At 39.2% G+C, this 25,732-nt stretch overlaps 1 protein-coding gene across 3 annotated transcripts in view; it reads right to left on the reverse strand.

The window, feature by feature from the left end:
• Positions 1-25,732, reverse strand: part of git1 (G protein-coupled receptor kinase interacting ArfGAP 1) — a 29,362-nt gene that overhangs the window by 3,221 nt on the left and 409 nt on the right. The window contains exons 2-20 of one of the 3 annotated variants that reach the window (XM_032545139.1): positions 18,341-18,474; positions 18,120-18,232; positions 16,838-16,943; positions 15,064-15,150; positions 14,804-14,934; positions 14,625-14,719; positions 13,783-13,825; positions 13,266-13,292; positions 10,468-10,516; positions 9,681-9,753; positions 8,493-8,590; positions 7,777-7,888; positions 7,271-7,395; positions 5,226-5,378; positions 2,845-3,189; positions 1,809-1,889; positions 1,335-1,405; positions 1,084-1,260; positions 56-119 (exon numbers count right to left, since the gene is read on the reverse strand). In XM_032545139.1, coding sequence (XP_032401030.1) covers positions 56-119; positions 1,084-1,260; positions 1,335-1,405; positions 1,809-1,889; positions 2,845-3,189; positions 5,226-5,378; positions 7,271-7,395; positions 7,777-7,888; positions 8,493-8,590; positions 9,681-9,753; positions 10,468-10,516; positions 13,266-13,292; positions 13,783-13,825; positions 14,625-14,719; positions 14,804-14,934; positions 15,064-15,150; positions 16,838-16,943; positions 18,120-18,232; positions 18,341-18,474 — 2,084 coding nt within the window. The remainder of the gene's footprint in view (positions 1-55; positions 120-1,083; positions 1,261-1,334; positions 1,406-1,808; positions 1,890-2,844; positions 3,190-5,225; positions 5,379-7,270; positions 7,396-7,776; positions 7,889-8,492; positions 8,591-9,680; positions 9,754-10,467; positions 10,517-13,265; positions 13,293-13,782; positions 13,826-14,624; positions 14,720-14,803; positions 14,935-15,063; positions 15,151-16,837; positions 16,944-18,119; positions 18,233-18,340; positions 18,475-25,732) is intronic. The other 2 variants (XM_032545140.1, XM_032545141.1) reach the window with 2 other exon arrangements.

The following is a 25,732-nucleotide window of genomic DNA, read 5'->3' on the forward strand; positions in this document are numbered from 1 at the left end:
TCAGGCAATGATGTGGACACAAAAACGCAGCAGAAATCAGAGGAGGAGGCCTTACTTTGGGGAAGAGGGAAGCCATCTCAGTGACAGCAGAGTGGATCTTCTCAGAACACGGAACAAAGCTGATGAAAACGTGTCAACATGGAGAGAAAAAAATATATAGTTCAGTTGATCTCACTCGACCCTTTAAGACTTATCTGAATTATTGAAACCTAATTTGTTTTGCTAGCTCAAGATTAAGAGAGGAAAACGACTGAAGATCATCTCACTAAGTAAGGCTGGGAAACCTTCGGCCTTCCAGAGAGCAGAACAACCTAGGGCTGTTGTAAACGAATATTTTAGTTATTGAGTAATCTATCGATTATTCTTACGATTAATTGAGTAATCGGATAAAAAATATATAAATTAAAACATTGGTGAATCTAACATAACAGCAGTATTACTACCTCATATCAGCAGTCCAATTTTTCACATTTGAGCTTGCCACGATGAGCTCCGCCACCCATTTGTTGAGACCGGAATGATATGAAATAAATTTTCCGTTTCGTCCGTAAAGCTACACTTACGTTAATTGTCTAATGCGCAGCCGCCTGCAGTGTTCAGTCTATCCGCTCACCTGCATAAATACACCTCCAGCGCTCGTCCCCGCTGTTCGCTCTGAACCGCCACCAGGCAGCAGCTCTGGGAGGAGAAAAGCTGCCGTCCTCCAGGCATCGCGCCAGTCATTTTAAGGATGCTTATTGGTCCCCCGAAAAACGGCAAAAACCCGGACTTTATCATGAATCAATTAAATCCTCCCAGACCGAACTTGAAAACTGGATGTTATGCTGCCAACAGTTAGCTTTTGTCAACAACTTAGGCGGAAGTGAGAGCGCTGTGCAACGTAAGTAATAACCCTGCCGGAACACGGTGCATTAAATAATAAAACATAAATTAACGAAACTTCGAGGCAGATAAATTTTCCTCGAGGGATTTTAATAATCGAGGTGCTCGAATCATTCGAGGAATCGTTTCAGCCCTAGAACAATCCCTGATGAGGGGAGGAACATTTGCACGAACGGGCAGCCGGGAAAATTTTTCCTTTACCTGTCGTGTTTGAACTCCTGTGCGGCCCTCAGCAGCTCCTGGATGTTCTTAGTCACCTGCTCCGTCTTCAGTATTACGTCCTCTGTGCATGGTAGGGTGGGGTCCGGCTCGCCAGCCTCGCCGCCCCCTCCCTCCTCAGACTCACCCCGACCCTCCTCTTCGCTGCTCCGGCCGATACTGGAAAAAGAGACGTGGTTAAGATTAACTGATGTATTTCTGAGGAATCTCAGTGTTAACTTGATCGTGAATACCTTTGTAAATGATCGTGTGTGTTGTCATAGTCACTGTCTGTGCCGCTGCCATGCTTCTCAGGTTTGGACACCTAAAGAAAGTAACAGAAGCAACACGGTGAAAAACCGCTTTCCTGTGTTGATTCACTGAAAAAACACAAAGATTACTTCAGTCGATCTTTAATAGAACAGATTATTTTCACATTTGGGGGTGAAAGTAATCATTGCACAAGACAAATTTATTAAAAAGTGCGTAAACGTCATCATCCCAGAAGTGACATAGGCAGATGTAGAGATTTTAACTTAAACTGTTGGCTCATAGCACTGTACTTTAACTGCTTTCCTCTTGGTAGAAGTTATACAAAAATCCATGGCTAAGTGCCTTAGCTGTTGAAAATCTGTTGCACATTTGAGTTATATGAATTTGTTTCTTTTAAACAGTATGTCTCCTTTTGGTTTCTGTGTGAATAATCAGAGAGCAAAGCTTCAGCTCACCATGTATCGGCCCATCTCCGTAGATCCAGACACATGTTGGACTCCATACAGTCCTGGACTACTAACTCCGCCCTTCCTTACCTGGAAGGACAGAGCAACACACATATGGAGAGCAGGAGAAGCAGTTAAGGCCAGAGAACATTTCAGATCAATGGATTAGCCGACAAAATGGTTTGGCTGAGGGAAGAGTGACGGCAGGGAGAAACAGCTGAGAAACAAGATGAAAAAGAGCCGGCTTTAGCTTCATCCCACAGCAGCTACAGGAAGCTCTGTGTTCTCGCTTGTTTCTAGAAGATCTGTAAACTATTAGGTTAAAATCACATTGCATAAATAAAAACAAAAACTATGAACACAGATGAGACTGACTTTCAACTCCAGAAAATTTTCTAGGGCATAAGTGCGAAACTCGTACAGTGGAGATGAAATGGAGCGATGACACCGCAGTGAGCGAGGGGCGGACGGTGAAGAAACAGACAGAAAGAAAACACACACACAGGAAAAACTTGGTGGAAGGAGCTGGTGAATTGGACACCAGGGGGGTTGTATTGAGGCTGAGGGAAAAACTGACGGCTGAACTGGTCACACAGGTGTCAGGATTGATCCAAATTCTACCCCCATCAGAGAGATGCTTCCGTTTTTAAGTGTGTGCATGCGCATGTGTGCCGTTTCCAGATCTAGCAGCGGCAGCAGAGCTACCCAGAAGGTCACAAAGAATCGGAAAGGATCCAGGCAAAAGAGCAGAGCGTCAGAGGAACCGCCAGGCAAAAGAACTGAAACATTCCAGTTTCTACATCTTTCTCCTTAAGATCGTCTTTGTGCTCCTCTTAGAAAAACTGAAATAAGTCAAATATTTTTTTTTTAATGAATTTAACTTGAGAATTGTGCACAAATTGATCTTTTGAAGGAGAAGGATCGGTTAATAAGATGCAGAAGATAAAGAGGTGTGGAAAATACACATCAGGATTGGACAAGCGCCTGGCAACAGCCAATCAGGGCCACCGACAGGAAGGTTGGACGGTGGGGCTTTCTAACTTACGCTGGGTGTGTTGAGGGGCTGCAGGCGGGCTGCAAGGGAGTCCAGGGCTGGGGGGCCGTGAGCCGTGGGCCCCGGGGCCGCCCCCGGCTCATACATGGAGATGGCTTGCCGGTCCCTCCGGTGGAGAGGGGGGTAAGGGCTGGCTGAGGGGGGGACAGAGAGCCCCGTGGGGTCAGCTCCTGAACCGAACCCACCCAAACCCCCAGCAACAACTCCTCCAAACATCCCGCCACTCACCCAGTGGCCTCCCCCCCCTCCACCTGGGCCCCCAACCCCATGGCCAGCTGACCCCCCAGCCTGCTGGCCCCCCCGTAACGCACTGTTCTCTGTCTGCATCCGGGTGATCTAGGGGAGAGCGGGAGGAGAGAGGATGGAGGGTGGGATGGAGGAACACGGGGGGGTAGTAGGGAGGGAGGCAGTAGAAACTGAATCATCAAAAAACAGGCAACCATAATGAAAAAAAACAACAGCTTCTCATTGTAACTCATATCAAATGTGGGGGAATGAAGTGTATGATTAAAAAAAAAAATACTTAAACAGGGACTGGGTCTGACCAAACATTGGGAACCTGCAGTGCAACCATTCACGACACAATTCACAATTAAGCGTGCTACAAAACTAAAATACCAACATCCGCTTGAATGAAGCAGCTAGAAACAATATTGAGACCTGACCAAAGAAAATAAAATCTATTTACTTTGATGCAATTCCTCTGGCTTTGCTGAAAAATTGAATTATGAACTGAAAACAAAATTTTTTAATGAGGTCCTGACTGTGGGTGACCTAATTTTCTATGAGACATTTTATCAGTTGGTCTCCAGGATCAGATGCAGACTAAGAATCTCTACTTTGGAAGATATTTCATTCTTGCCCAGATAAAGAAATATATAGTCTAAGAAGTCATCTTTTTCCTTAATGTAGACCCATGAATTTAATGAAAAAAATCTCATTCATCCAACCTCTGATACCCCATTAGCACCTTCATATTTCCATCTGAAACCATTTTTTTTCTTTAGATTAAGCATCAATAATATTTTACGTTGAGATTATAGTAGGAAATATTTTTCTACTGTTGGGTTTTCAGAATCCCCTCCCAAACATTGGCTCTGAGGATTTTAGTGCAAGCTGACTAAACAGCCAACAAACTTTGTATTTGTATTCATTTCTTGAAGGAGTTTTGGGATAATTTTGCATATTTTCCCAGGTTGTACAAACTGACAGCTTTGGATAGGGGGCATTTTTCTTTGTTTAGTGTAAATAAATAATGCATTATGTCTGCAAAACACTCTTTTAATTACAGGCATTAGCATAATTAAAAACTGTAGTTACTTATACATCATCACAATCTATTATCCAATAGTGAATTAACTAAGAGTGGTGATTCATGTCTTGCAATCATGGACCTATATTGCTTTAAATGGATTAGCAGTGGAAAATTGAAGTTTTTTCTTTTATTTGAATATCTCATTTACAGTGTGTGTCCTCAATAAAACTTCAGTGATGTGAAAATAAAAACCATACGGATGAATCATGGGTGAAATAAATTAAAACTAGCAGATTTTAATGAACAAACTGCCATGAAGATGACTCACATGAAATCAAAACAAGCCACAATTAATAGATTGGCATTATTAAAACGACACAGCAGCCAGGCTTCATACAAGAATGAAGGCTGAAACTGTTTCTTGTCAACAGAAAAAGCTCATCTTCCAGTAAGAGCTTTAACTGAATGCCAACATAACTTCTGTGTGGAAAGAAAATATCAACTATCTAAACACCAAACCACATGTTTGAAATCCAACTTTTCTTTGAAGCGTTTTACAACAAACACTCTGACTTTATTACATCTATCATGACCTTTTTTTCCCTTAGTTTTGTTAAATAGAGATTTCACATTCAAAAAACACAAATTTTTATAAAATAAAGTTTTATGGGGGCGTGCCGTGGTGGCGTAGTGGTTAGCGCGACCCGTATTTGGAGGCCTTGAGTCCTCGACGCGGCAGTCGCGGGTTCGATTCCCAGACCCGACGACATTTGCAGCATGTCTTCCCCCCTCTCATTCCCCGTTTCCTGTCAGCCTACTATCATATAAGGGACACTAGAGCCCACAAAAGACCCCTTGGAGGGGTAAAAAAAAATAAAAAATAAATAAAGTTTTATGAAGTTATCAGCGTTATATCCCATTTAAAAATAACAGAAAATGTTTGTATCTGTGGAAGCAAATCTGTCTGCTGTTAGCCTGGTGCCTTTCTGTGATATGAAAGGCACCAGTTTACTACAAGAAAGGAAGCTGCTACTGATAATAACCTTGCTTCCAAAAATCTGCACTATCCCTTTAATGCTCTCACTGGTCCAATTGATCTCTGCACCTTCTGCCGTACCTCCTTCTGCAGCCGCCGGACCTCCTCACTCAGGTTGTTGTTGACCTTCATCAGCTGCTGCACCTTGGCTTCAGAGGAGGCTAGGGCCTTCTTTACCTCCAGATACTCCTGCAGGGTGATGGGGCCGTCGGACAGGTCAGAGGAGTCCATGCTCTGGGTGGTAGGAAGAGAGAGACAGAGACTGGTGAGGATTTTAAAACTTATTTATATAAAACTTGAGTTGAATGTGAGAAATCTTCATAATTTTCCTGCTTAAAGTGCAAATCTGTGATGCTTTATATATATATATTTTTTAAAGATGAACAAAAACAGATTCTAAGTTAACATGTTTTATTCTTCCCAGCTCAAGAATGAATTAAACAAATGCTTAAAGCATAAAGTATCTGAAACAAGCCGTTTGTAAATCCTGCAGATCCAAAACATAAAGTCTTGCAGTTTTGTGCAGGACAACAACAAAAGATGTATAATTGCATACAATGTTCTAAATTTTTCTTTGTCTGCACCTTTTTTTGGCCGTGTATTTTCAGCAACAAAAACAGGATATGGCTCACTTTTGCTTTATTTAGCCAAGTGCAACAAAAGGGCTCGCCCAAGTCTGCTTCACAGTGAAACTCACTGGACGCTTAGGATCATATTCAATATCAAATTAAATTAAAGCCAAAAAGATTAATACTTTCTGTTGCATCTTATTTTTTTTCCAATTTAAAGAGGATTTTAACTTGTCCGTTATGTTTTTTGAAAGGCTACGCAGCAGTGAAAATGAAATCCCAACATTTTATGAACTGATTAGACTAAAGATGTCCCCTTTATGCTAATTGTAAACAGAATGGGCAGCTGTGTGAGAGGAAGAGGGCCGGCTTGCCGTCCAGATCAGACAGTGGAGCCTTAGTTCTGGCTCTCTGTATGCCATCCTCCCCCACTTCCTGTGACCCTGAAGCAGGCTCATATTCAGCCCTCTCCCACTCCCTGCGACTAAACCAGTTACAACTTCCAAACATGACTGTCCGCAGCTCATTAACGGACACCAGATTAGCCACCCAACTTTTTATTTCCACATCATTTTTTCTCATCATATTGTTCCCTGCCTCTTCCTCTCCAACCATGCAGCTACACACACTCTCATTGGGCCCGCCAATGAGAGTGTGTGTAGCTCTCATTGGTCAGTGGGGTATGAACAATACCCCACTGACAGACTCAGAATAGCTGATGATGTCATCCAGAAGCTATGACCGAATCCAGAGTGTGGCAAATTCCCTCAAAGACAACATCGTGCGTTGATGTTTGAGCTCCTTTTCTCATAGAAACTAAGTGAGAGGCTGAATTCTTAACAATAGTATTTCAAAACAATGCAAGTCTTTGTAGAAACTCAGAATTTTAAATTTTGCTGTTTTCTCTGAGTAAAGGTTTAACAAATCCCAAACTTCTGAACATTTCACAAAATTGAATCAAGATTGAAAGTTTAAGTTCCAGTTTTTACACTTTTCTCAGTCTATGGTATATAGAAAGCCAATGAAAATAAATACTAATAAATACTACTGGTGTTTCACAAATGAAAAACAGAATTTATAGATTCTCTATTTATAGAATTATCGAGGCTCAGATTGGACAAATCTATGGATTTTATATCTTAAGGACAAATGTAGTCTAGATTTTTAAAAAAAAACAAATAATATGTGAAATCGCCCTTTAGTTTAAAATTGATACAGATCTCTGAAGCAGAGGCCAACTTCGCCGTTGTTAGCGGCACATTTAGCCAGCTGTGGTTAGTGTAACAACTCTCACTGAAGCTGCTGCAGCACAAATGGTTAAATGTGCCAGATTCCTCTTTGATACTTTTGTATCCAAGCAACGATGATGAGAGTGAATAGAGTGAAACAAAAATGGTCCTAAACTGTTGCGCTTGGCTAGCCCTGGTTTATGGACCAAAATTTATTCGGTGGCAACATAATTTCTGACCAAAGGGGTGTGTCTTTTGGACTTGAAATACCATGGTATAACAGGAGGACAAAAAGACAAGTGAGAACATGCGTGTGTGTGTTTTCTACCTTTGCACGGTTGCTGCGTTGTGTGTTGTTGTTGTTCTGGGTGGTCAGTTCGCTGTCCGTGTCTTCATCAGAAGCTACATTATCGTAGTCGTGCTCATCATCATCGATGCCCAGGTCCAGTGGATCTGAGGGACAGAGAGCAGTGTTCAAAGCAGTTCTGCCTTTCCTGGGAGCACTGTAAACAATACTGGTAACAAAATACATGACATAAATAGTGCAAAACATAAGGTTTTAAAAGAATAAAGACTGATTATTGATTAAAGAAAAAAAAGCAAAAAAAACACAATTTTTTTCTTTTTTAAGTTTTTTAGCATAAAATCAGGGAATGCATGATGGAATATTGTCATGAACAGCGGTGTGCAAACATTTTGCCTTGAGGGCCAAAAATGTGAAATCCAAGTACAGATTAATTCTGTTGCTATAGTCACAATACTTTGTCGGCATACATCTATTTAGCCTTCATGTCTTTAAAAGCTTTTCTGTGTAACATTTCGTCTCCGTCTCACCAGTAGGACTGCTGAGTCCTTTTCCCTGCTGTCTCCGCTTGGCGTCACTCAGGATGTCAATGATGAGAGTAGCGAATTCCCGAGCGTTGAAACGAGCCAGCTTCTGACGACCCTGATGAAGAAACAGTGATGAGCATACACACACACACACACATTCACTCACATCATAACGGCCTCCTAAGAGTCAGTCAAATGTACATATATCCACTATGCAGACCACAGCCAGCAGCAGCTCTGTCTCAGTGACTCCTGTGGTCAGCTACCATGTGTTGTGGAAAAATATGGTCATACAACACACACACACGCACGCACACACACTACGGTAACTAGGCTAACAGAGAAACAATTATGCGCAAACGCATGTAAACCCTGCAATTAGGTAAGCTTGCTGGCATTTGCAGGAGACAGTAAAGTGGACATTTTCAAGCATTGTGTCCAAATAGAGCTAAGATACGAAACAGAAAAACAGACCCAGACACACAGGAAAAGTCATTTTCTTTTTCAAATGATAGAAAAACCATCGAGTGAGCAGGCATTTGGGGTTCCTTTAAGAACAAAAAGGAAAAGAGTTTTTCACTCTTTATAGCTAGCTTTAAAAATACACTGCCCACAAGCTCTAAGAACTTTTCCCCACAGTTTCCTCTTTCTGACCTCTTATAAAAACTCTCCGTATGCACATGCATGTGTATGCAGTTCAGTGTGTGTTGGGTGTTTACCTGGTTTCTTGTGGCAGAGTATTCAGGGTTGACCGGCAGGAATGGCACCGCGCTTCGTTCTGTTACCAGAGTGCTGTGGTTCTGCGTCGTCAACCACACTGCAGACAAAAAAAGTACACAAATAAGTGTGTGCGTTAAAACAACAAGGTCAATTCGGCTCACGCATGCGCAGCCACCCACATCAAACTCACAGTCCTGCCACCCACACGGACACGGAGACATAAACAGAGTTTAGGAAAAACTGTAGAGAACACCCGAAAACTCAATTTAGCATCCTGGTGTGCAGCTTGGCTCACTGTGTTCAGATTAAAGTGTGTGTGTGAGTGTGTATTTGAGACACTTACCTGCAGCTTTTCAGTCAGAACATTTTATTTCTGTTGATGAAAGAAGCAGCCAAAAAAAAAAAGAGAGCATGTAGGAAGAGGAGAAGAGAGCCACTTCCGTGCTCCGACTCTCCTCCTGCCTTCACCACATTTGGCCTTCCTCTAAAACAAGCGCTTTTCCCTCTTCCTCAGCCCGTCCTACCAGCTCCCTCCCTGCTGCATTAAGGCTCTTTTTCATTCTCTCCATTTTTCGTTCCTTCTAGCCAGATAAGTTGATGGACTGGAGGTATTTTTATACTTTCAATGAGGCACAGGTGTCAGATTTTTAAAAGAAAAACAAAACCCATTGTCTGTCTCACTTGTTCAACAGTAGAAAGTTTGGAGATTTATGGGGGAAACTGCTCAAAGAATGTTATTGAATTTGTTTATTCTACTTACAAAAAAACAATTTAGCTGTCTAGAAATATCACAAAAAGCAAGAATAGCCAACGTATGAAAACTTAAGGGTAGGGCGCCATTAAAAGCAATGCAGCTGTAAACTTTGGTGCACACAACTAGCACTTTCAGTAAAGCGCACCAGTTCAAAAAGTTAGTTTAAAGCAGAGAAGAGGTACCAACAACAAGTCGCACTCCATTTTAAAAATGCAGCTGACAAGACTTGAGCTAGTAGGCAAGCTGTTTTGGATAAGTGATTAAAATTATGTAGGGCATTTGTATAATAAAAACATTATATTTCTAACCAATGTTTCCACCCTACGAATGCTTACTTTCAAGTTCAGTTTTGCTGCCATAACTGCCCACAGGTATTTAATATTTGTATGTTACTGTAGATGAAAGCAGATTAGTGATGAAGGACAGCACTCACCTGCATCGTTTTCCCTGCGATCCACCTCATCATACACGTCCATAGCTAGTTCCTCAAACAACCGGTTGTTGAGCTGTGACACAGAAACAATTTGCCAATAAAATGTTAAATGTCCATTAGAACACGTCTAATGAAAACACCAGGGTAGATTTATGAGGCTTCATTGCTAGCAAACCACAACACTTCACAGACGGACCTTAAGAAAAAATTATTTGGCAAGGAAGCAAAAATGAGGTGCAGCATTAAGCGTATTTGTTTTTCCTTCAACAAAAGTCTTTATTTCATAACAGGGATAACTCTGTTATGAGTTATATAACTTGAAGGAAAGACTTTTCCTTCAACAAAAGTCTTTATTTCATAACAGGGATAACTCCCCCCCCTCACAGTTTGACATCAAATCAGATTGAACTTTACTTGTTTCTGGTCAGTTTATGTTTGCTAAAATTAAATCTATTTACTAAATTCCAGACTACTGAGTATAGTCTTCCTCATATCTGCTCTTGGCCAAAAAAAAAAACAAAGGACAACTAATGTCGTTCATGGATTGGCTGCCTCACAAACCAGTCAACAGCGTGTCAAGTAGCAATTTGCCGAAGTATTTGAGTTTCCCCAGATGCATTTTCCTTGGTATATTTTAGATATATGAAAAAAATCAGCGACTAGCTAAATCCACAAATACTGAACCACAATTTTCAATATTAATGACAAAAATGATGATGCCTTTCATAGTGTATGTTTTAACTATAAATGTTTTATTAGCAATACAACTATTCAAAATAAAACTTACAGCTTGCAGCTTCTTCTTGGCAGCCTTGGCGAGTTCAGAGAGGTCAAGACTGAGTAAAAGCAAAATACAAAAATTATAGTCAAACAGTGTTCGTGAGCACAATACAAAATAAAAATACAGTGGAGGGATGGGAGGAGGAAACCATGAAAATAGAGACAAGAGGAAGAGGTAAGAAGAAAACATCAGTGTTGTTCTAAAGAAAGAGGGATGGAGCAGGTAGATGGTGACATGATCCATTAGGTCTCAAATAAAAACTGAGCTTAAGGAGACTATTGATGAAAAAAAAAAAGATCGTCACATCTCAGGAGATCTTCGTCCTCAAACTCCAAGTTACAACAGGGAACGATATCAAATCTCAAAGTAGAAAAATTCTCTCACAGATTGCTGTCCATGTGTTTTAAGTATGTGACTTAATCTGATGAAATAGCTGCTAGTTTTCGGCTAGTTTAAATAACTTATCTGGGTACAATCTAAGTATTTGGCAGAATACAAAGCAAATAAAGCGACATAACACATCTGGAAAACAACCATGAAGTTAGTCTTAGCGAATATGAACTGCATTTCATCGACCCTGGTTCAAAATCTAAAAGATTTACATCTGTGTAATTCTATCCTGAACAATGATTCTTTAAAAACTCGCTTTGGGATTCATGAAAGATTTATTCCATTTGTGAAACCATAAATGCAATATTAATGTAGGAACTTTTATACATCCCAGGGAGTTTTCAGGCCTATTTAAAACAAATTTGCAATCTCTAACATTACTCTCTTTATGAGAACAAAAAAAAGGAAGTCTTGTAGTTTTCTCAAAAACATTGGTTAAATCTCATCTTATGATGTTCTGAGTGAATCGGGTACTTCATTACACCTGATACACAAGATCAGCACGAAGACCTTTATTCATTCCAAAATATAATATTTCTTAACCTTCCTATGGTGTTAGGGTCCCTACGGACCCGTTTTGAGTTTTAGCATGCATAAAAGTACTTCATACATTTGTTTTTTGCGTTGAAACTTTTTGACTTTGTCAGGGACTTCCATTTAAACAAAGTAAAATCAATTTTTTTTTTTTTACTAAATTATAAAGTGCTCTGGTGAAAAAAATGACTTTTGTGGTGTTCGGGTCATTTGTGACCCGGTTAAAATTTTCAATTATAAAACAATAAAAAATGCCAAAAATTAAATCATGAACACACAATCAACCAACAGCCTCTTCCTCCAACCACTTGAGCTTCATTTAGGGGCTTTTCTCTTTGCCTTTTTGTGAGAACAAACAAAGGGAGACATATCCAGGCTTGTCAAGCCATTTGAGTGTAGAGGTGGTGACTTGCAGAGTACACATCTCCAATTCACAGGATGCAACAATGAGGAGAAGATTCACTGTAAATGAAGCTTTGGATCACATCTTTGCTGCAAATGAGGCAGAGGACACACAGGATTTTAGCGATCGAGATGAGCAGGCCTCTGAAAACGAAGATGATGTGGAGTACCAATTGGAAGAAACAGACACAACTAATCAGTCTGAAGAGGAGGTCACTGGTGCTGAAGCTGCTCCTGCTGAATCATTCCAATCCAAACGTGGCAACATCCGTTGGAGCACAGTTCCTCCTGATTAGCATGGAAGGACAGCTGCTGCAAACATCATCAAAATGACCCCTGGGGTCACGAGGTTTGCTGTGACAAGAGTAAGTGACATCAAGACGTGCTTTGATCTTTTTTTGCCATTGTCACTAAAAAAAGTCATAATTACTATGACAAACCTTGAGGGGAAAAAAGTCCATGGCAACACGTGGAAAGACATTGATGAGACGTACCTGGATGCCTACATTGGTGTTCTCCTCCTTGCTGAAGTTTACAGATCCAGCAATGAGGCAACTGAGAGTCTCTGGGATGCATCAACGGGCAGAAATATTTTCCGGGCAACAATGTCTCTTCGGACCTTTCAGATGATCTCAAGAGTCCTCAGATTTGACAATCGAGACACCAGAGCAAAATCTGACAAGCTTGCTCCCATCAGGGATGTTTGGGAGAGATGGGTGCAACTCCTTCCACTGATGTTCAACCCAGGGCCAGAGGTTTTGCCCTTTTCTTGAAGTAAATATATACGGGTCCAAAATGACCCGAAACACCATAGATGTTACTATATTTGATAATATTAAAATTAAAATCTTTTTTTTGTTGAACATTTAAGAAATGTGTTTTAATATCTCTCAGTTACACTCAGGTAACAGAAAAACTGATTATTTTGTTGCCTTCTTCTCTTAAGGTTCATTTGACCACTTTTTAGACATTGAAAACGAGGGGTATGCTGTTAAAACAAAGGCCCAGGGGGCCACAAAAAAATATTAAAACCAATCTTTTCATGGATGAGGGAGCCCAACCAGCTAAACAAGAGTTAAGAAAAACATTGGATGATAAAAGATTGTTTTTAGGGTATTTTATGGCTGATTTAATACACGGGTCCAAAATGACCCGCTAACACTACAGATGGCAGCAGAAAGCTAACACCAGAGGAAGGTTAAGTTAAGAACAAACTATGATTCAACAACAGATGTCAACATATACATGCAGATGTAAAACCTTTCAGGTGGGATTTTCCTGAGAACACCCTCCTCTTTGGAGGTCCTCTAAACACTAAATCCTTTATAAAACAAGTAGAAATGTTTGCTTTGCCTTTGATTAATCGGACCATCTAGTACTGTGTGCTTTAAATGGATCTATACTGGTATAAAACACAGACATACGAACAAGTGGAGGAGGAGATATTTGGAAGGGAGAAACAAGGAAAGTAAAGATACCTCTGTGTCGGGCACTTAGGACGAGCTCTGGCTCCACCAAGCGCAGCGAAAGAGAAGAGAATAGAGGAAGAGTGAGAAAAAGGAAGAAAGAGAGAAAGAAGGAGAAGAGAGGCCACATCAAAACAGCTTTAATAGTTATAACAAAGAATCAACCACCAGAACAGAACAGATGCAGAGGGAGGTTAGATGGCGGCTTAGAAACCAGATTCACATCAGTAAAATGGGTAAAACTGGTTAAGTTGTAATTTTGTTTTCTGACAGAAAATATTAAGAAATTTCTGTTTAAGTAGTTTATTAAACCATCATATTTCAATTTTGACTAACTCTACACATTCACTATGAGGACACCATGTGGTAAGAGCAATAAACTGCATCACTTTTAACATCTGAATGAAAACTACTGTATATCAGGTTAGGCAGCTGCAAGTGCAAATACAGATATTCTTCATGCTATTAAAAAGATTTGGGCAACAATGAGATCAGTTTCAAACATAAAAAATGAGGGCATGGTCCATACCTGTCTGCCATTTGAGGAATGATATAGTGGCCATTTTTGTGATCTAAAAAAAAAAAAGAGTGGTAGAGACTCAATGATTGTTTGAAAGCTACAACAGAATGTACAGAAGCTTACAAATCTACACATCCCTGCTAAAATGACAATTTTCTATATGGTAGAAATAATTTCCATAAATATTTCAAAAATGTTTTCCATTTTTGATGTGGCATTTATCTTGTGAAATCAAATCAAAGAACAAATTAAACTTGTTCAAAAGGCAAAAGGAATAGAAGATAAAAGATGTCCAATGACCCAGTTGGATAAATGTAAACATCATTTAGCAGGAGTTCAACATCATCCCACATCTTCATCTGTCAATATTTCACCACTTTTATCTTTGATCAGATTATGAGGACACCTCTTGTCCAAGAAACATAATCTTAAGGCAGAATGCTACCACGCTCGTTTTTTTCCTGTATTCTTATAATCTTTTAGTAATGCAGTGTCTTGTTGTTGGCTTCTTAAAACCAAATATACATCATGAAACGGTGGCTCAAGAGGTGCTTTCATCAGACACAAGGTTTTGGGAAATTTTAGCTAGACCTAGATATTCTTTTAGATATTCAATTCTGTCTTGTAATCAAACTCAAATGTGTCAGTCTTGTCTTATCAGAAACTTTGGAGAAATGTCCAGTTTTTCTTCAGTTATTGGTGACTATCTTTGCCGTGTTATGGTCCATGCATAACGAAGTGGAATTTATTTTTCATCCTTTTCCAGTAAAGCAGACCATTTTTCTTCTTTGTAACCTCACTTCAAACTGAAGTTTTAGTTAAAGGACTGTTCGATCAAGTAAAATGATTACCTGGTCGCCGGCCACAAAGGTAGAAGGCTAATCTGTCCGTCAGCTCATACTGACACTCTACGAGACGCTCTGCTAGATCGACATGGCCGGCCTGCCTGAAAACAATAAAAACATAATTCTTTCTTCTCGTTCACTCAACGTTACAATCACGTTTCCAATGATTGTGTTTTCAGTTGTACCTAGCATAGTCCATCGGTGTGCGTCTGTTGATATCAAGAGCTCCAGGATCAGCGCCGTACACAACGAGCAGCTCAGCCTGCAGGATCTGTCCCGCCTTTGCTGCGACATGAAGCGGGGTGGTGCCTTTCTCCTGCAGCATCAAGACAGACACAAACACAAGTCACATCGATGAATTTAGCCTAAAAACAATCACAGAACAGAGCTGGTTGCTGCTGTTTTTTTTTTTTTAAAGCTAGCAAGAGGATGTTTGTTTCCTGACCGGGTGGAAGAAGTTGGCCTGAGCACCGAGGGACAAGAGGCGAAGACACGTCTCTAAACTCCCAGTCCGCACACTCGAGTGAAGTTGCTAGCAAATAAAAGCAGAGAGGACATGAAGTGAGCAGAAACGGCGAGGCAGCAGTCTTTTATTAACCTGCTGGAACTCCCCAGCATCAAGGATCATTATACATCCTGCTGTGTCATCCAGAACACATCCTGCTGTGGGGGGGTTATAAGGAAGACAGAATGTGTGCGCACTTGTGTGTGAACGGTGGATAAAAGCAGCATTGGAGCTTGGGCCTGCTGCTTCACAGTATGAATAGGTCCATCTTTGCTAATTGGGTTGAACTATTCATAACCACCGAATGTCTTACCCCACCAGCTGAATGTAAGGTGATGAAGGTCGACTCTGACTTACTAGGTAATAAACTTTATAATTGTACATTTTTATCAAAAACAGATTGAAGGTAAGACAGAAAAATGCTTCATGTCAATTTTAAGGTTTCAGTCAATGGATGGTTTAATGTTTATGAAGAGATCAATTGAAGAAAATTTAATAAAAGTGTAGTCAAATAATTTTGTTTTCTTTCTTAAAATATGGAGAAGGCAGAAGCAAAAGCAGTCTGAAGTTCACTCAAACGGGTTCGATTTGCATTTGCAAATCCAAGGTTCAGTAAGCAAACAAAATGGATCAAAGGAGCTCTTAGTGCTAGAGGGATAAACCACTCTTAGTTCACCAAGTGAGTCGGATCCACTACTAATGACTCAACAGCTCAAATCATCACCATTCTCAACATCGAACCATTTAAAAATTATAAATCGTTCTCCAGGATTGTTATTCTTCAGTAACACTTCAATTGATATATTTTTGTTGCCAGAGTTGAAGCTGCCGATCAAAGCCAAACACGTCCGTGGACTCGTCGGTCAGAAGTCGTCCATTTCAGGCGTCTTCTGCTTCTTTTCACTGACTTTTCAAGTCTTGTCTAGTGAATTTCTTTTTATTAATTGTTTATTGATTCTGTATAAATTTAACTGTCTTAGTATTTATTTTCTGTGAAAAAGTGGGATGATGGATTATAACACGTTGTAACAAGTCATGATATTTTTCATCTGATAAAAATTTTAAAATCTTATCACTTGAAAGAGGATGCATTTACAACTATAAACGCCACAAACAAGTTTCCAAAGAACAAAGTGCAAATTTTTGCAGTGAAGAAGTTGTTGCTCTGCTACAAGCAGCTTTAAAGTGAGAGAAACAACAGCTATCCTGCTGTTGACTCGCAGACTACTGTCTGTGCTACTTGTACACTTGAAAAAATAATTACTTCTCCATTATGGATGTAAAAATCTGTTCAAACTGAAACCTGTAATATATTAGTAACAATAATGTGGTAGAACAAACAAAATAAAAATAATTAATAAATAAAACAGTTTAAAAAGAAAAAGTGAATCAGTGTTAAGATACTTTTAGTTTTAACTGGAACATCGAATCCGACTTGATTATGAGAATCTGAAATATTCTAAGATCCAATGTTAGACACACTTTCACAGGGATTTGAAAATAATAGAAAGATAAGAGTTATTATGAGAAAAATAGATGATATGGTCACAATTCTCTGCATTAAATAAGTAATTTAAATAACTGAATAATTTTTTCAGCAAACTCATCAGAATTTCTTTCCAAAATGATTACAGGCGATTGTCTGTGCTCTAAAGTCATATTGTATTTAGAAAGAAGGGTCTAAGTGAATAGAAGTGAAATACTGAGCCCTTACCTTACTGAGATCCTTTGTAGTGACACCATCATCATCTCGACATGGAAGCTTATGCACAAATGCCAACATCTGGTATTTGGCTCTGATGAACTCTGACTTAGCGGTGCTGAACAAGAGAAGAACAGGAGCTAATTAGCAAAAAGATAGTTCCCAGGGCAACACATGTAGTAGTAGTATGTCAAATAAAGATTGAATAATGATTAACCAATCCATTGGCTAGTTACTGATCAAAATTGACAGATTTGCTCTTGATATACTCTGTTCTGGTGATCAGCTGGCAAAATATTTCAAAACTAAACTATTTTTTGGTCTGCAAATAATTACATTTCTATGAGTTTGGTAACAATAAAATAAAGGGACATATGCTCTGATATGATGGGGGTGAAATTGTTGTCCTTTCATTTTCTGTTGAATTAAAACATTTAACTCCTATCACAGAACCTGCAGCACATTTAAATGTTTGATACATTATGACTGTTGAAATGAATTAAAACAAAATTAACATTGATTGATTTGTGTCGTATTCCTTGGAATGTCTGAACAAGCAAAATAAGTATGAGCAAGGCAGACCATAACAAAACTGGAAATTAGGTTTAGGGAATCTCTGCAATCCCTATCCTTGCTTCTTGTTGCAAAATATCTTTTAGAATCACAATTTAGCTGCAAAACCAATGCTTTTCTGTTCAGTAAAAGTGCCAATATGAATAAAATTGTTGTATTTTGACCATGAAGAACTTTCTATTACTTCCACTTTCATGCCTTCCTATTAGATTTAAAAAAAAAAAACAATACTAAAATCTCCTAATAAGGATTTTTATTATTAGCCAAGGATTATTTTCACATTTTGTATATACACTCCAGTAGCAGATAAATGGTCTCTGAACCAGAGCTGGTGGGATACAACAGTTATCCTACTTCTTTTGCAAATCTTAAATTCAATGAGTTTTAAAAGGGAATACTTTTTCCAGATTTATACAATTTTAAAGAAATACAAAAATATTTTTTCCTTCAGATCAAGTTGCTGTTGTTTTGACCCTCCTATAAACACATTTCAACACAAAAGAGGCCAAATAATGTACTGGAACAAAAAGTCTGTGAGAGCAGAGTAAGAATTGCAAGAAAGCAGAACCATAAATAATAAATAAAGGTCAACATTTTGCAGAATATAAAGTATCAACTTAGAGAAGCAGCTCTTCATTAGTGAAAACATTAATTATGTTGGCAAACGGCCAATAATTTAAGTGTCCGTGTAATTTTATGTATTTTAAAGTCGTGTACTTACTGGACCTTGTCCTGAGGGTTTGGTTTCCTTCGACCACTCTGCACCTGTGCAGGGTCCAGGAGACTGTGTTCCCATATAGAGTTGGCTCCATTACTGGCCAAAGTCTGAACCATCTGCAATGAAATCAATGAGATGATTCAGTCAAAGTTCATCATCATAAATCCAGGAAACTTCTATTTTTCCTACTTCCTCTAGAGACGGTCTTCAGCTCTCAGATTTACCTGGAGTAGTGTTGGAGGCCATCCACTGTGCCTCAGGTGCTTTACTATGGAAATATGGCGGCCAAGGCTGCGGTGGACTGAACAGCACTCATCACAGATCAGAACCCCTCGATTGATACTGGCCCAGCCAGGGTCTGTCAGACAAACGAAAAGACGCACAGCACAATCACAGGTTGTGTGTGACAGACCTCCTGGCTTAGTACGACAATTTCTTGGTGCAAAATTCAAGCTAATGTCTAGCAAATCATCTGGAATCTGAATTTATTTTCCAGATTTTCTAGAACTACATAAAAGCTGATGTAGCAATATGTCCACGCAAAAAGTAAGTGTAAAGAGATCGTGATCTAAATACGGTGAACTGATTAGAGGTTGAGTGCTTCGAGGTAAACAGTGGGCGGCACCAGCTGTCCCTAGCGGTGCTATTTAACCAAAACAAAAAAGGGATGGAGGTTGCCATGGGATGATGTTATAAGAACACTTCCTAAACAATGGAAACCGGGACAGATTTATTTTTCATCATTTTATTCAGCTTATCCAGAATAACTGAAGCAAATGTGGAAAATAGAGTGAACAATTACAAACTTTGCTGCTCTTCCTGTAAAGCTGCAAACCATGCCCTGCTTACAGTCAAATCCAATACACTTTTGTTTTATCAATAGACACAAAATGGCTAAAGACAATTGAATGAAGTCAGCTCTGACCTTTCAATACAGTACATTTCAGAATGGCCCTGCAACCTTGTTAATTTGCTTTTAGAGTCTTGAGTTTCCGGTACATGCAGTAAGCGTCTGTTGTTAATCGCATAAGTTTGATAATCGTAATAATATATCAAAGTGTTTTTCCAAATCTAAGTGCTGAAACATTGTGGATATACAACAATATCTTACAAAAAAGCACCCTTAACCTTTAAATTTCCCTTTTTGTTTATTTACAACCAGAAATTTTACTGCAGCTTGATGTGATAGCAAAGCAGTGCTGAATTGTGAATTTGAATAAAGAGATACATGGTTTTCAAACTGTTTTATAAACAAATCTGAAATGTGGAAAGCATTTGTATTCATTACATTTGTAGAAATAAATGCAATCCTTGAGGGAAACTTTCCATCAGATATTGAAGCTTGTCAATGAATAGTGATTTTCCAAGCCTTGCCACAGATGCTCTAAGCTGAAATATGGGCTTAAGCTTAGCCATTCTGATACATAGCCATTTGATCTAAACCAGGGGTATAAAATCACAGTCCAGACAAAATGGGATAAATCCATGATCCAAGACTCCTGAATTAATTATGTCTGAATTGATTCTTCAACACAAAGTTAAGTTCTGCATTTTAACTAATGACAAATATTTGTTGAAGCAGAGAGGGACCTAAAAGTACAACAGCAGGACATTAGCCTGTAGTGATTGGAGTTTGATATCCCTGATCTAAGCTGTTCCCCTAAGCTCTGGCTGTGTATTTTATTGCCATTGTCTTACTGGAATCTCTTCGATATATCCACCATGATGTAGCTGGACTTTTCAGGCTGATGTGCTTCTCTTCTTTTGCATACGTTTTGGCACGTTAGGCAAAAAAATCTATTTCAGCTAGGGCTGGGGGATATGAGGAAAGTCTAATATCCTGATATATTTTTGCTATATCACAATACACGATATACATCACGATATTCTTAAATGAGGTCCAATGTTATTTTAAACTAGACTCCTTGCAGCAGGATGACAGCCTCGCAAGTTCCCGCCCCCATTTCCCTGCTAGACTTAAATGTAAACTCATATAAAAAGGGATGCAATGTTTTGCTATGAACTGTCCACACACTATGACTAGATAACAAGGTGAGAAATAAGTTTTAACTAAGAAAAAAAATTGCAAGGGAAAGGGAAGTAGGTCAGTTATGCTTGACTTTGACAAACTTAACAAATAGATGTGCTGTGGAATAAGGTGTGTTATGGTTCAGCTTAAAAATAAAACGGCTATCTACACTAAACTGACAGATCATCAGTAGAGCAGGTGTTTAAATTAGCTAATAAGCCACCGCTCTGTTAGCGTGGCTAACAGCAGCGGTGGCTAATCTACCACAGTGATCACTTATTAATAAAAGCAAAATACACACCAAGTCTAAAAGCATAAAACTGTAAGGAACTGAATATTCTGTTCTACGATGGGGTAATGATTGAGTGTTTTTGGTGCTGAATCCTGATACATAAAGTTGCGATGTTGTCAGTTGCTATGGCAAAGAGTCCGTGTGTATCGTAAAGTCGACAGAGACCGAGAAAAAAAAAAGAATGAGTAGTTTTGAGTCATTTTTCCCATTGCATAGCACTAAATGAATCATACCTACATTTCCAGGTTTCACTTTAACGGACTAGTTCTACCGCGGCAGCGCGGCTATGAACGCCATGTAAAAGAATAGTCTGATTAGGCGGTGAAATAAATTTGTGGTACAACCATTGTGGCAATAGTTTTACAACATGTTTCGCAAATTACTAGTGATGTTACGTGATGTGCCGAGGCTTCAAGGCGTGTGTCGAGTAATGGAGGGGGCGTTTCCGTAAACGCGTATCGAAGCTTGCTTCATTTAGGGGAGGAGCCAAAAACGATGACGTCCGAAGCCTCGCTGCCCGGCTGTACCACGTGACTGCTTCGGGAAGTGGCTCAGAGTTTGGCGCGGGGTTTGACAGCTTTAGAATCCCCACAGGCTCCATTCAAAATGTGGGTTGTTGTAGGCGAGTTGCGGTCAGTTGAGAGAGTGGATAGAGTTTTGATAGTTTGGATAGCAGAGTTTGGATAGTGGTTATTTAGTTTGAGACAGTTAGTTTGGTGTTTGGAGAGTTTAGGAGAGAGATAGATAGATAGGAGATTTAGGAGCGCGAGGACAGGATAGGAGTAGGATGGAGCCGGCGAGAAAGAGGAGGATTTCCCCTATGTGGGAACATTTTGATTTGATAAGCCCTAACAAGGTAAGGTGAACTGAACATTTGCAGATGCATTAGGTTTGCTTATGAGGATTTTTCACTGTTTCTTATTTTCTGTAAAGGTGAGGTGTTTATTGTGCTCCAAGGAGTTGGGGTACAATAATAACACCTCAGCCATGTAGTGTCAAAAAAGAGAAATCGTTTCAAACCAAAAACTGTGGAGAAATTGTTGTTTCTTAATAAAAATGCATGAAATCATCCAAGTTACACAAGCATTAGCCTATTCACTACCCCCTCCCTAGTTCCACAAGCACTTTCACTGTCCTCTGCCTGATTAAGCCCATGCCATTTTTCTAGAGTCACAGAAAAACATTATTACACAACATGCCATATCACATGACACTACTATTTTGGGAATAATTACACACAGAGAATGCATTCAAACAATATTTTATTATACACATATGTGTATACATAATTTATGTAGACAAATGATTTCGTCCTACACTTCTGTGAAGTCATTCCCAAGAGCCATAATAGACGAAAATTCAATGCATCACACGTGTTAAGATACAGCTGGCTGTGATTATACACCTGGCCAGTAGGTGGTTTTGTGTGCACATGAAGCTTCAAGAAATGAACCCTTTCTCGAACCAGTTGGCTCAAGTGGTTCAATGCCTCATGAGGCTTCATCTCACCATCACTACAAATTACCTCATTTTGTTCGACATCCTCCATATAAAATCTGTACCATTGCCAAATTATTGATCCAGCGCTGTTTCTCTTCGGAACTAGACTAGTTCATCTGATTCGTCTTGAGCAACCGTCTCATTCACGGATCCCCTCAAACTTTTGCTGTCGCCATGTTGTTTGTTTTCTCTGCGCAGCGTGATTGGTAGAAAATTTCCAGGTTGGGACGGGGGAGGGACTAGTGATGCATCATAGGGTGTCAGATAAACCATACTCGCAGTGAATTTGACGGCGAAAGTTTATTATTTGAACGATAATTTATACTCGATGGTTGCGATAAAGCCATTTTAACAATCGTAAATTGAAAATATCGCGATACATCGAGTATATTCGATATATCGCCCAGCCCTAATTTCAGCAACCTTTGACAACTTAAAGCCCTATAAAATTTGTTTTTTTCCCCAAAATTCCATTTTTATTTTTCTGAATTCCACTTTATCACATTTCCCAATTTAAAAAAAGTCTACCTTTAAAACAGCTTTAGAGTTCAACTTGACATCAAAATACGTCTCAAAAAAACATAAAACCTGCAAATAGTGAAACCTTGTGCACACTTGCAATCTGTCACAGACGTGTACTGAAGGACCTGATTGTCTGCCTTTTTATGTTTAGCTCTTGTGTTCTTTCAGCACCCCACGCCAACCCATATGCATGCATTTTTATGCATCTACTTAAATACGTGTTGACAAATCTTACAGAATACCTCCTCATTTATAAAAACTGCTGATGTATTGTTCTGTCCCAAACTTTGAGATTTTTGAGGGGTTTTTTTTAGAGGACTATGCAAGCAAGTGTGTAGCAAGCCATGGGTGACCTTTTTTTAGTATCTGTGTGGAGACATAAACGGACCCAACACACACTTAACCCAGTAGCTGTGGGTACATGGGCCTGCAGAGGCCAAAATGTTTGAGAAACAATTATGTGGTTATGCCTACACGAAATTTGATCCGCATCTCAGGGAAAAAAAAAGGAAAAAAGAAATCACAGGGTCCAAACAATCTCTGGAGCCTTCAAAGAAAAAAACAGGTTACATACAGGTTGAGTTTTGACTTACAAGGTCCTTCCAAAAAGTAACACGTATTTCTTAGATTAAAAATATATATATATTCACAGCCAATTGACACTGAAAGACAAATCATCGAGTCTGGATCACATTCACACTCTCAGGACCCTGATGATGTGGTGAGCAGCACACGACTTAGCACACCAATGTCAAAACAAGTATCTCCACACTTAGCTGCATATAATGCAAATACATACTCATCCTCTGTCTGCATTAGTCACTCTCAAACTGGGACAAAATTGTCCTAGCTAAGAGTATTAATGGAGCTAAAAAGGTTCCACATATGATCAACCAACACACTTGGACGTTTTGTTTGCCACCAGGAAAAGCAGCAGCAAATGCAAAATAGCTCTGATGAATGCCATTTGCTTGGTTTAGAAAAGCAGCTTCAAAGTTCAGAGAGCAGGAATGTAATTACTTAATCTTTAAAATAAATATAAAATCTCTTAAGAGTTTAGGCTACCCACTCCACACCCACCAATCAATGTGATGGCTACACACCATTAAGCTATTAGACCTGCATAGACTATTAGCGCTGCTTTATTGGCCAAAGCTGCTGAATGACATAATTTTGCCTGCAACTGCCCCAGTTTGTCAATACAGAACTGACAACTGTTTATTGAAGTGTCCATAAAGCCTGCCAAAGGCATTGAAACAATAAGGATTAATGATGAATAACAGGATCAGAAAAAGACAAACTCCACCAAACACATCTTGGCAAGCCCACCCAAACAAGAGTTTCAGTTTCTAAAACAATCAATGTTCTACTAAAAGGTTTACAAGGATGACAGTATGATTCATAGCCGCTATAAAACTGTGCACAAAGTGTGACATTAAAGACACCAAAGACTTGGTCGGAATCATGAGAACAAGTTGTGCTTTGAAGCAGAGGCAACCAGAGATCCCCTTGTGTGACACAAAGCGCGGTAGCAGCAAGGTGGCATGTCACCAGTGGTTAGGTGGACATTTTGCTGGATGGACTGTGTGTCTGAGTTCACGCATGTCTAGGTAAGAAGCAGATGCTCCCTTAGATCTGATACAAAACATGCTGCTAGTAGCAACACTCAAATCATTTCATTATATAAAAAAAATGTTATACAAACATGTAAATTATGTTTAAATAAAAACAGAATTCCCTTTTTAGCTATATGGTTAGTTAATCTATGAAAAAAGGATGTGTTACTCTAACTACCATGTCAGACCACTCAAGAAAATAGGTGCTCATTTCCAGTTGGTCTGATATCAGATATTACATTAGAGTAAATGTAAACAAGAGGCAAAAGGTAAGAAAAACTGATTAAATGTGACAGCAAAAAATGGTTCAAAAGTGTGGGATTGTAATAGTTATTTAGCTATGAATGACAAATTTTGCTTGCTCTTTTATATTTGCATACATATAGCTATATTTGTGAAAATTAAAAAAAAAGGTTTGTCTGAAGTCAATCAGCCAAATTGTTTTAGATCAGTAGGTCAAATAATGGAAAATCTCTTTTTTTTTCCTCCCCATTTTTAAATACCTGAAAACAAAGAAAACAATCATTTCTGGTATTTTTAAGTGCAGCATGTACTTTGGTGCAAATGTAATATCCTTTTGGTCTACTAAAAACCAATAAGGATATTACTATTGATTAAATGCTATTATCTTGACCAATGTTTTGTGTGTGTATTTTATTGCATATTACAGTAAAAAAGGGAGGAAGAAAATTTGAAATCTGTCAAAATTCGAATCAGGTCAAGCAAAGAATATTGGAAATTGGTGTTGGCCGAGAAACGCATGATCAGTTCATTTGTTAAGATAATTTTGCAACACCTCTCCCTACCGTCCAATTCATTTAACAGAGGGGAAGGAGTCATAAAAAGGTCGTAAAGAGGATGCCATATCGAATGGATTCAAGGTTAATATGAGTTTTTTTTTAAAAAAACCCTTTTGCTACCGTTCAATATTGTGTTTTGCATTGAACTTTTTCATTTAACGCCATATATTGCCAACTCCCCAAGTCTAAATATGTAATTATCAAATATAAAATTATATTCACATATTCTAACTTTAACTTGGGGTTAAAGAGGACTGCTGTAAATTGCTGCCAAGACTACGAGGTGGCAGCAACTTACCATTTAGCGAAAGTTAGCAGAATGGCTAGCGTCCTAAAGCTAAGTTAGCCGTGTTGTACGCAAAATCCAATACCTAAAAACTAATTTCACCATTATTTGTAACATATAAGATTATTGTGATCTATTAAGTCAGGGCATCTATCCGGACAAAGAAACAGCAAACCAAAAGAAACATCGCCAGCTAAGCTAAGCTAATGTGTAAAGGAGTCCATTCCTGTCAGGAAAATCAAAACAAACGTCCCTCCAAGCATAAATCTGACACCCAAATCTTCCGCTGCAGTGAATAAACCGGTCCTCCAAACAGACCATCATAGTCAAATCCAGCCTACTCTCTAATTTACATTATCACTGTACAGCTGTTAGCTAAATGATGTTCCCTTGTCCGATAACACGCCTATTTTTCTGTTTATTTTGGGCCTAAGCGAAGCTCAGGAGTCCAGGCCGTTTTCCTGCTTTGCGGACCCCATGACAGTGAGAGAAACTTCGGCCCCGCTGGCCCACCACGTCGGCTTTCCGATGTATTGTTCCGACACAATGGTCTATTTTTATGTATCTACCC

The sequence above is a fragment of the Xiphophorus hellerii genome, chromosome 18, assembly GCF_003331165.1.
Source record: "Xiphophorus hellerii strain 12219 chromosome 18, Xiphophorus_hellerii-4.1, whole genome shotgun sequence".
In the NCBI taxonomy this organism is placed as follows: Eukaryota; Metazoa; Chordata; class Actinopteri; order Cyprinodontiformes; family Poeciliidae; genus Xiphophorus; species Xiphophorus hellerii.